The sequence below is a fragment of the Heterodontus francisci genome, chromosome 30 (assembly GCF_036365525.1).
Source record: "Heterodontus francisci isolate sHetFra1 chromosome 30, sHetFra1.hap1, whole genome shotgun sequence".
Lineage (NCBI taxonomy): Eukaryota > Metazoa > Chordata > Chondrichthyes > Heterodontiformes > Heterodontidae > Heterodontus > Heterodontus francisci.
Window position 1 is genome coordinate 42,544,543 of NC_090400.1, and position 12,368 is coordinate 42,556,910.

Here is a 12,368-nt window from a genome sequence, read left to right on the forward strand (position 1 = left end):
TTATCAGCTATAGCATGAATATTGTCTGGGTCTGGCTGCATGTGGGCACAGACTGTTTCAGTACTTAAGGAGTTGCAAATGGTACTGAACACTGTGCAATCATCAGCAAACATCCTCACTTCTGACCTTATGTTGGAGGGAAAGTTATTGATGAAACAGCTGAAATGGTTGGGCCTAGGACACTACCTTGAGGAACTCCTGCAGCAATGTCCTGGGCTGAGATGATTGACCTCCAACAACCACAACCATCTTCCTTTGTACAAGTATGACTCCAACCAATGCAGAGTTTTCTCCCTGATTCCCATTACTTCAATTTTGCGAGGGCTCCTTGATGTCACACTCGGTCAAACACTGCCTTGATATCAAGGGGAATTACTCTCACCTCACCTCTGCAATTCAGCTCTTTTGTCCATGTTGTAATGAGGTCTGGAGCTGAGGGGCCCTGGCAGAACCCAAAGTGAGTAGGTTATTGATGAGTAAGTGGCACTTGATAGCACTGTCAACAGCACCTTCTATCACTTTGCTGATGATTGAGAGGGGTGATAATTGGCCTGATTGGATTTGTCCTGCTTTTTATAGCTGTACTGGTGCAGCTCAGCTAAGGGCGCAGCTAGCTCTGGAGCACAAGTCTTTAGTACTACAACTGGGATGTTGTCAGAGTCCATAGCCTTGGCTGTATCCAGTGCCTTCATCTATTTCTTGATATCATTTGGAGTGAACTGAATTGTCTGAAGACTGGCACCTATGATGGTGGGGACCTCAGGAGGAGGCCGAGATGGATCATTAGCTCAGCACTTCTGGCTGAAGATGGTTGCAAATGCTTCATTCTTGTCTTTTGCACAGAGTGCTGAGCTCCCCCATTTTGAGGATGGGGATGTTTTTGGAGCATCCTCCTCGGGTTAGTTTTTTAATTGTCAACCACCATTCAGCACTGGATGTGGCACGACTGTGGGGCTTTGATCTGATCCATTTTTTGTGGGATCGCTTAGCTTGATCTATAGCACAGTTTTGCTGTTTAGCATGCATGTAGTCCTGTGTGGTAGCTTCACCAGGTTGGTCGCTCATATTTAGATACGTCTGGTCCTGCTCCTGGCATGCTCTCCTACACTTCTCATTGAACCAGGATTGGTCCCCTGGCTGGATGGTCATGGTAAAATGAGGGCATATGCTAGGCCATGAGGTTATAGATTTTGGTTGCATATTGCTGCTGCTGATGGTCCACAGTGCCTCATGGATGCTCAGTTTTGAGCTGATAGGTCTGTTCTGAGTCCATCCCATTTAGCACGGTGGTAGTGCCACACAACATGATGGAAGGTGTCCTAAGTGTGAAGATGGAACTTCATCTCCACATAGGTACAGTGGTCACTCCTACAAATTCTGTCATGGACAGATACATCCGCAACAGGTGGACTTGTGAGGATGAGGTCAAGTAGGTTTTTCCCTCTTGTTGGTTTTCTCACTACTTGTTGCAGGACCAGCGTGATAGCTTTGTTCTTCAGGACTCAGCCAGCTCGGTCAGTAGTGGTGCTACTAAGCCACTCTTGGTGATAGACATTGAAGTCCCATACCCAGAGTACATTCTGTGCTCTCACCACCGCTTCTTCCAAGTGGTGTTCAGTATGGAGCAGCACTGATTCATCAGCTGAGGGATGGCAGTTGGTGGTCATCAGCAGGTTTCCTTGACCATGTTTGACCTAATGCCATGAGACTTTATAAGGTCAGGAATCAATGCTGAAGATTTCCAGCGCCACTGTGCCACCAGCTTAGGCAGGACATTCCCAGAAATGGTGATGGAGGAGTCTGGGAGATTGACTATAAAGTATGATTTGGTGAGTATGACCATGTCAGACTGTTGCGTGACTAGCCTGTGAGACAGATCTCCCAATTTTTGGCCCAAGTCCCCAGATGTTGGTGAGGAAGACTTTGCAGGATTGACTGAGCAGGGTGTGCCTTAGTCATTTCCAGTGCCTTGGTCGATGCCAGGTGGTCTGCCTGGTTTTATTCTTATTTGACTCTTTTGTAGCAGTTTGATACAACTGAGTGGTTTGCTCAGCCATTTCAGAGGGCAGTTAAGAGGTTGGTGTGGGTCTGGAGTCAAATGTAGACCACTTAAGAACTGCAGATTTCCTCCTCCAAAGAATGTTCATGAACCAGATGGGTTTTTATATCAATCTGGTAGTTTGATGAACATTAGAAATGAGACTATCATTTTATTCCAGATTTATTAATGAAATTTAAATATCCCCAGCTGCCGTGATGAGATTTGAATACATGTCTCCAGAGCATTAGTCCAGGCCTCTGGATTACTTGTCCAGTAACATTACCACTATGCTACAATTCCCTTACTGTCAGAGGGTCTGGCTACATCTGTGCAGAAGGAAACAGTGTTAACCTTTCAGGTTGATTACAAAAGGTTAACTCTGTTTCTCTCCATAGACACTGCCTGACCTGCTGAGTGTTTCCAGCATTTTCTGTTTCTATTTCTGATTTCCAGCAACTGCAGTATTTTGCTTTTGCGCATGCTTCAAGATTGCATGGAGCAATGGAAGCCTGAGGAATCCAGTTTTTCTCATCTCAAATCCAAAGCTGAGGAGCCAAATATTACAAGCATATGAATTAGGAGCAGGAGTAGGCCACTCGGCCCTTCGAGCCTGCTCCGCCATTCAATAAGTTCATGGCTGAACTGATTACTCCACATTTCCACCTAATTCCGATAACCTTTCACCCCCTTGCTTATCAAGAATCTATCTACCTCTGTCTTAAAAATATTCAAAGACAAGGGGAAACATCCTTTCCATATCCACCCTGTCAAGACCCCTCAGGATCTTATATGTTTCAATCAAGTCGCCTCTTACTCTTCAAAATTCCACCGATACAAGCCTAGCCTGTCCAATCTTCCCTCGTAAGACACCCCGCCCTTTCCAGGTATTAGTCTAGTAAACCTTTTCTGTACTGCCGCCAACGCATTTACATCCTTCCTTAAATAAGGAGACCAGTACTGTACACAGTACTTCAGACGTGGTCTCATCAATGCCCTGTGGAGCTGAAGCATAACCTCCCTACTTTTGTATTCAATTCCCTTGCGATAAACAATAACATTTTATTAGCTTTTCCAATTACGTGCTGTACCTGCATACTAACCTTTTGCAATTCATGCACTAGGACACCCAGATCCCCCTGCATCTTGGAGCTCTGCAATCTCTCACCATTTAGATAATATGCTTCTTTTTTATTCTTCCTGCCAAAGTGGACAATTTCCCACTTTCCCACACAATACTCCATTTGCCAGGTCTTTACCCACTCACTTAACCTATCTATATCCCTTTGTAGCCTCCTTATGTCCTCGTCACAAATTACTTTCCTGCCTATATTTGTGTCAACAGCAAATTTTGCAACCAAATCTTTGGTCCCTTCATCCAAGTCATTTATATAATTTGTAAAAAGTTGAGGCCCCAGCACAGATCCCTGTGGCACACCACTCGTTACATCTTGCCAACCAGAAAATGACCAATTTATACCTACTCTCTGTTTCCTGTTAGCTAGCCAATCTTCTATCCATGCCAAAATGTTACCCCCTACACCATGAGCATCTATTTTCTGCAATAACCTTTGATGTGGCACCTTATCAAATGCCTTCTGGAAATCTAAGTACAATAAATCCACCGGTTCCACTTTATCCACTGCACATGTAACACCCTCAAAGAACTTCAATAAATTAGTTAAACATGATTCATTCCTAATTATGGCAGACCTGAAGTAATTGTCCTTCCTCTGCAGGATTATTGGAGGCACATGTACGTCTGACCATCCTTGTTCAAAGTCATATTCTGTTGTCATCGTTTTGCATAAAACATAATCCTTTGGCATGTGAAAGACAAAAGTTAGTCGAAAAGAACTCATTACATTCGGTAGCTTTTTCATTAGACTATAGTGGACAATAAGCACAACATTTTCAGCGGTATACATCAGCATTATTAAAAAACATATTGCCTATCTTATCTGGCAGCCCACTCACTGCTGTGGTAGGCTACAGGGCTTGATTTTGAATCCCAGCCTTCAGTACCGTTCTTATTCAACTGTCTTGTATGGTCAAAAATCCACGCTAAACATTCCTTAATTTGGCAAATATTGAGTAATATTGACATTTTCAGCAGAGTTGATGATCAATCAAGACCAGTTAGTTTAGAAATAGCAAGAGGCAATAAAACAGAGGTAATATCAGATTGCTTTTAAAATATATTTTTTGAAAATAAATTACTCACCCTTAGGTAAGTCTGCTATTTAGGTAACTAATCTGTTGTATATATCATTTAAATAAGTAACAAAGATATATTTATGATTATGATAACAAATGATACTGGTTGAAATGACATGGTTTAAATGAAAGTTAAGCTGCAGGGAAAATGTTTAACTGCATCCACAGGCACAAAAATGGAAATATTTGGACATGTTGGGTGTCGTAGTAATGGTTACAGTACTGAAGAAACAGTACTGAATATGAAATCCCAAGCGACAACAAGAGCGGCTGGATCATTGCAAAAGCCCAACTGGAACACAACCGTCCTTCAGATATGAGAACCTGCCATCTCTCTCTGGTCTATCACACATGACTCAATGTCTTCTGAAGTGGCTTAGCAAGCCATTCAGTTGTACAACAGGACAACTATGGATAGGCATTGCCCACAATGTGGGAAAACATATTTTTTAAAAACCCATCTTCCCAGGATGAGTAACAGATGAAATTATATTTGAATATGAAGTGGCAAATGACAGAAAAAGGACTGTTTTGGCCAACTTAAAGTGAATCACTGATTAAACTGCAGAGAACAATTCTAAACTTTACAAATAATAGTCATGGTGTTGAGAAATTCTAAACTCTGAAGCCACTTTTATTCTAGCTAAGGGATCCCATGAGAGCCATGCTAAAATGGAGAGGCCCAAATTCCTTGACCATTTCACTCCACTTTATTTAATTGCCTCTAAAGGGTAACTGTTGGAAGCTGGAGACCCCTAATTCCCACTGCTAGAAGTGAAGGAATCCAGATCCATCTTTTTTCTTTTAAACATGACAGCAGTTCGTAATATTGACAAAAAAAACATTCAGCTCACCTGCATTCAACTGCACTTGTACGTACAAAGAAAAAATTGCTCATTGACTGTATTTTTGTAACACAAAAGAGCAGGGGGGCATAGTTAAGACTACATTTTTTTGACAAAGTAATTGCTTGTGGATTTTCACATCAACTCTTCAACGGTATGATGTAATGATTTGCACAAAGGATAAACGCATTTTTGAAATTCAGCCAACGACATGATCATCAATGGTCTCGGGCAGAAGCGTGAAAAGCTGGAAAATCATTTGACAAAGGATACCTTTAGAAGTGTTTTAACTTTGGACATTAGAATTTCAGTAAAGAATCCACTGCTTGTCAGAAGGTAGATTGGGGGTTGACTTAAGCAGCTATCTGTTTTAAGCAGCTAACTTTTCCCAAGTTTCTGATTTAATTACTAGCATATGCACTTCACAGCTACCAACTAATTCAGGTACAGGGACTGGTACAAACAGGTTAGCACATGGTTAAACAAAACAACTAAAAATAAATAGCAGTACTAAGAACACCATGGTCCCGATTTTGCTGTCATAATGATGGCAAAACTGTCAGTATTCACCGTCATTACTCTGCTGAAACTGACAGCAACTTCAGGAGTCCCGGGCATGTGTAGAATAAGTTGGAAATCCAGAAGCTACTGTATTGGGTGCCCTGTAGAGATCACCACAGACTGAAATCTCCATTGCAATTATGAATCGATCAGAACTTCCACTTTTGTGCTGTTAAGTCTCGCTGTAAACACCCTGAAAAAGTTACACCTTCTTGAATGAGGTGTAATTGGGTTTTTAAAAACATACTAACTTCATAATTACTGCTAAATACTGTTACTGGCCCTGAAAAGGTTAATTTTATACTTACGGAATGCTAAAACTCTCCACAATAATTAAAAATTCCACATATTTTAAAAAATATTTTTCTTTTGTTTACAAGTCTGTTTATGTTTATTTTATTTTAATAGTCATACATTTATTTTGCTATTTCAAATTTAAAATTAAACATGAAGGATTTTAAGTGTTTTTAACTTCCTGATTTGTTATGTGTATGAATACTTCAATTTGATTGAGTGCCGACCTGCTTGCTAACATTACTGTTATTGCACATCAACACATCCCCTTGATTTGGCACTAAATTTAAACTGTTATCGGGAAAGGGGAAAACTCCACCACAGAAATCGCTACATCTTTGTGGCAGCTTCCTTTGAGGTCAGCGGCAAGCACGCTTGCTTCACTGCTGACTGCAAAATCCAGGCCATTTTGTTTTTCCAAAATAAATTTATAAAAATATTTATACTGGACTGCAGAAACAGTCATAATGAGCCTTGATTGACAGCAGAAATGAAACGAAAGAGTAATACAACCTTAAAGAACAGTTATGTTCTGCTAAACTACCTGTGAAAACCCGGTGAGTGAAATAAATGGAATACCTTGTCAGCTACAGGTTCCGCCAGGTAGGTGGTTACAGTCTCGATATTTTCTGTTTCGTTAAACAGCCACAATATAGCACTATCCACAGCTTTCAGGATGTCATTCCGGACTCGAACATGATGATAGGCAATACTAAATGCCTTTGCTACGCCCTAAAAATCAAATTGTATCCAATGTGTTTTAATTTACAAATGTTCAACTTGTAAAAAGAATAAAAATGCACATTAAAATAAAGGTGCAATTGATGCTCCTGGAAGCACCTCAGATATAATATCAGTTTGCTTACAGGAATTGTACATTTATGCAAAGTATGGCTTGTCCACTGCCTAAACATCATACACAAAAATCATTTGGAAAGCACAGACAGTTAATGGACAGTCAGGCATGGAGTACAGCATTGCATACAGTTCCAAGTTAACTTCCAGTCAGTATGTAGATGAACAGCATGGGGGACCCCATATACACCTGGAATTTATCTCTGATTACTTACCACCCTGTTTTCCTTCAATTTGCTCCCATTCTGTTCCTGCTGGAGCTAACTCATGCTTCAGGCATTTTTCCTATGCTGTCAGTCTTCATGTTTGTGCCCTGGTGAGTGTCAGCAGGTTATTTGGCCACTTAAGCAAGTATACCAATGTAAGGGAAACAACAGATTTATACTGTACGAGAAGAGAGTGCTGACTGGTTGGCAAATAGTATATGGTGAAAATGGTAAAGCCCCAACAGATGAGCTGCGTCTAATTGGTACCTGCAGCTCTCCTGAATTATTATGAAGAGACCCAAGGATGAATTTAATATGATCTTCGGGCCTTTCTGTCTGGCACAGGATGTCTGTAGGACCTAAACCATGCATGATTTCATGCGCTGATGAATTTAGGGGTCATTCTATTGGTTTCCATTCTTTCGTCTGGTGCCAATAATTTAGGAGCTAAGTATTATCTTTGAAGTAATTCTTTCATATTGTTTACTCTGAGATTCATATTTAAATAAATTATTAACTAGGCTTATTTGATTTCAACTTACTACTATAGTAATTTTTCAGCATCCTTTTCCTGATAGTTTCTTAACCAAAATTTGGGCTGATAAAATTGTCAGTATAATGAAACACAAAGGAGGCTTAGCACTGAGGAATGACTGTATCATACATTCTGTAAGATTAGTCTTCCCAGCTCATGAAATCGTTTCTGTTATTTTAATTTATTTAGGTAATTTTTTCAAAATGCTTTGTACATGCTTTCAAGAAATAAGTGATTACCGATTAAACAAACAAGTTAATAGCCCCACCTCTAAGTAACTGTCATAAAATCAGTGCACCACAAGTATAACAACCATTTGTTGAATGACAATTTAACAAGATCTCAACAAAGAAAGGGCAGCTAGTTATTTGTTAAATCACCTTTTAAAAGTTAGGAACCTTCAGAGTAGCATTTTTCACAGGCAAGCTGCTCATGGCACTTACCACTGACTTTCCATGGTGCTTTTTGCTCAGCTCTGAACTTTAGTAAGGTTAATGAGGACTGGAATATAGGCCTCCGCCCTGGTGTCGGCACTTCTCCCTTGCACGCTCACCTGGTAAAAACTGATCTCATGAGTGGTGAAGAATTTCTCACAGTTGTCTCTCAGTGTGTCAGTACCCAAGACTCCAAACATTCTGTTGTGCTTATCTTTCAGTGGGGTCACTAGGAAGGATCCATCTATTTTTTCCCGATGACAGTTCCATATGTGAACCATGCCATGCTCTTGAACTTTGATGATGTGCAGTGGTTTCCCTTCATCAACTACAGCAAAGCTAGATTAAAAAACAAAAGGAGAAAAATAATTGATGGGTTAATGAAACATTTTCTTTCCTATTTATCAAAGTGAGTGTTACATTTCCGATAGCCGGGCAGTGAAGGATAGAGCTAGAGCCTAGCCTTTGTACACTTACAAGCTTTTATTTATAGACATGTATTACATCCCTGTCCCCCCATCTCTCCCTGAACCCCCCGCCTTCTCTCCCTGTCCCCCTCTCACTCCCTGCCCCCTCCTCTATCCCTGTACCCCCCCCCCTCTCTCTGTACCCCACCTCTCCCTGTCCACCCTCTCTCCAGGTCCCCCCCTCTCTCTCCCTGTCCCCTCCCTCTCTGCCTGTCCATCCCCTTCTCTCTCCGCTCTCTCTCTCTAACAGTTGCAGAGATTGGGAACTCTCAGCTTTGTGATTGGTCAGTTTTTTTAAAAAATGGACTGGAGCCAATGGGAAATTTCTCAACCCTGAAATTACCAGTCACAGACATCAAAATTTTTACCATGGACACTGATGTCCATGTACAGACACGTTACTGATCCTTGTTCCCTTGGAATATAGCAACACTTGGAGAATGAACTGATGCCATGTAGAACAGGATAAGCTACTGCAAGAGGGAGAAGGGAGAGAAGGGCTCTCAGCAGGAGGCTAGATCTGCCCAGGGTGTAGGGAGAAATTCTCCCACCTGAACCTCATTGAGGAACAATTTGTGAGATGTCTGTGTTTCAGTAAGGAGATCCTCTCTGAAATCTGCCATCTGCTGTAGCCACAACTGCAACCTCAGAGCAGGGCAAGAACCGAATAACCGATGGCTGTAAAGATGACTGTGGCCATAAAGGTTTATGTGTCTGGCTACTTCCAGACTGGAACTTGAGATATTTGCAATATCTCGCAGTTTGCCATCCACTATTGCTCAAAGGAGGTCACTGAGCGTCTCTGCTCAATGAGAGCTGACTGCATTTCATTCTCTCTTGCCAGAGCTTTGCTAGCATTGCAGGTTTCCCCATGGTGCAGCGTGCCATTAACTGCACACACATCGCTTTGCGCATATCAACTCTGCCCTATACCGGAACCTAAAGGGATTCCACTCCCTCAGAATCCAGCTGTTGCGTGATCATACACAGTGAATCACAGCCAGAGAATTACCTGCAATGTCTTCTCTTCCTGCTCCTGCACCATTACCTCTGGTGTCCCCCAAGGATCTATCCTATTTCTCACCTATATGCTGCCACTCGGTAACATCATCAGAAAACACAATGCAAATTTCCACATGTATGCTGACAATACCCAGCACGGTCTCTCCTTCACCTCTCTTGATGTCTCCATTGTCTCTAAACTGTCAAACTGCTTATCTGAAATCCGGTATTGGATGAGAAGAGATTTTACAACTAAATATTGGGAGGACAGAAGCCATTGTTTTCGTTCCACGTCACAAATTTTGTTCCCTTGCCATCAACTCTATCCCTCTCTCTGGCAAGTGTCAAAGGCTGAACCAGATTATTCATAACCTTGATGTCATTTCTGACCCAGAGATGAGTTTCCTACCACATATCTACATCATCACTAAGACCGCCTCTTTCCATCTCTGTAACAGTGCCCTCACCTCAGCTTATCTGCTGCTGAAATGCACATCATACTTTTGTTACCTCTATAGACTTGACTATTCCAACGCACTCCTGGCCGGCCTCCTTAGTTTTATACTCCACAGACTTGAGGTCATTCAAAACTCTGCTGCCCATGTCCTAACTTGCACCAAGTCCTGCTCACCTATCACCCCTGTGCTCACTGACCTACACTGGCTCCCGGTTAAGCAACGCATCGCTTTTAAAATTCTTATTCTCGTTTTCAAATCCTTCCGTGGCTTCAGCTCTCTCTATCTGAGTGATCTTCTCCAGCCTTACAGCCCCCAGAGATCCCTGCGCTCCGTCAATTCTGGCCTCTTGAGAATTCCCAACTTTAATCACTGCACCATTGGAGGTTGTGACTTCAGCTGCCAAGACCCTACGCTCTGAAACTCCTCTCCCCCCCAACTCCCCAAAATCTCTCAGCTTCTCTATCTCTCATTCCTCCTTTAAGACACTCCTTAAAACCTACCTCTTTGACCAAGATTTTAGTCATTTGGCTCAATATTTCTTCATGTGGCTCATTGTCAAATTTTGTTTGGTAACACTTGGGATGTTTTATTACGCTTAAAGGCAGTATCAATGATACCTTTACATTTTCTTTGTTGTGCACAGCCTGTTTATTTCAATGCACGATATCTTTAATTCTTTTTTTGCACAGCCGTGCACATCTGTTATCTTAAAGGGGACAGCTTGTGGGCGGTCTGTGTGGTACCTTCACGATTGCTGTGCGATATAAAAGCAAGTTATTGTTGTTGTTGAATCATGCAGATCAAAGTCTGGTATCCTGGCTGCAGTCATGAAGCCTTCATTCTGCTGTAGTTTGCTGTGCCAGCTACATTTGAGCCACCACGGCAAACCAAAGGGTGGTTCCTGGGTGACAATGGCTATCCTCTGATGACATGTCTTATGGTTACAATGCACAATACACGCACAATTGAAAGCCATGCTGCCACAGGAAATGTGATAAAGCAGATCATTGGCATGCTGAAACAATGTTTCCAGTGCCTGGAATGCACAGGAAGAGCCCTGCAGTACTCCTCAGTGCAGCTGTCAAGATTCACGATGTTTTACATGTTGCGCAACCTTGCCACCATGAGGGGACAGCCCTTGCCACCAGTTATACAGTGAGCAGCTGAGGAGCAGGAGGACAAAGAGCGGCAGGAGGAAGAAGAGGAAGGGAGGAGGCAACCTAGACTGCCTCTTTCTGCCTGGGCTATCCGTGAAGGACTCATCCAAGTGTGACACCAGCAATTGCAACTCCAATTCCCTGTTCACCAATAGTCCCACACTTTGGCTTCCCTCTGTCACTGTCCATCCCAGCATCCACTTGGCCACACTGCAAAAACAAAAGCAACCCAAAAAAAACCATTCCAAAGCAGATTTATAAATGAAATTATGCCATACTCTATACACAAGTCAACTAATCAGCTTGGTGCATTCCCTTAGTGCCTGTCCTAGTGCTCCTACTCAGTGCTACCCCAGTGGCTGCAGCCTGGCTGATGGCAGGTGCTGACTTTCAGTGGAAGGGACTGCAGATGCCTTGGATTGCATCCTTGCAGCAGACTGAGCTAGCTGGCCAACAGGCAACAGCAAGAGCACTCGTGGAGTGACGAGGTGGGACAACAAATGCTGTCTTCCGGAGACAGGATAGCAAGCTCATGCTCCATGGAGTTACTGTCACTCCCCTCAGGCAGCATTCATCTAATTCTGGAAACTTGCGCACCCCTGATTTTAAGCGTGCCACCATTGGTGGTGTTGCCTTCAAATTGCCTTGGCCCTAAGCTCTGGAATTCCCTTCCTAAATTTCTCCACCTTGTTACCTCGCTTTTTTCTTTTAAGACACTCCTTAAAACTTACCTCTTTGACCAAGCTTTTGGTCATCTGACCTAATATCTCCTAATGTGACTTAGTGTCATATTTTGTTTTATATTGCTCCTGTGAAGCACTTTGGGACATTTTATTACCACAAAGGCACTTGATAAACATAATTTGTTGTTGGTGACTGTGAGTATGAAAGCAAGTGACAGTGCGTCTTCCTCATCACTGTCTTCATGCTGTTCTTCCACTGCCTGGCCAGTTTGCACTTCATGGGTATGACAAATGAGAAAGGCACAGGGTAAAGTTGTGTTGAGGGGAAGTAAGAAGTGCATGCTTACACCATTTGCAGCTTTTAAATCAGAACAGCATGTGAAATGAGAGGGTGGTGGGACAGGAGAAGGAGAATTAGGTATGAGGGTACCATCATCTTCAACGGTTTCAGCCCCACCACTCCCCACGGACTCAGCAATGGATCTGCCAATAAAGGCCAGCACCATCTCCTCTATTGGGGTTAGGACATACAGGCATGTCTTTCCCTCTCTGGTTAGCCTCAGCTGCCTGCAGTTATGCACCATCTTGTCCTGCAATAGAGAGGGAATTGTGTCAG

At 42.5% G+C, this 12,368-nt stretch overlaps 1 protein-coding gene across 1 annotated transcript in view; it reads right to left on the minus strand.

Moving 5' to 3' along the window:
• LOC137346441 (EF-hand calcium-binding domain-containing protein 5-like) overlaps window positions 1-12,368 on the minus strand; it is a 35,901-nt gene that overhangs the window by 14,260 nt on the left and 9,273 nt on the right. Inside the window, exons 4-6 of the mRNA XM_068009891.1 lie at window positions 8,105-8,324; window positions 6,535-6,687; window positions 3,752-3,858 (exon numbers count right to left, since the gene is read on the minus strand). Of these exons, the coding sequence (XP_067865992.1) occupies window positions 3,752-3,858; window positions 6,535-6,687; window positions 8,105-8,324 (480 nt within the window). The remainder of the gene's footprint in view (window positions 1-3,751; window positions 3,859-6,534; window positions 6,688-8,104; window positions 8,325-12,368) is intronic.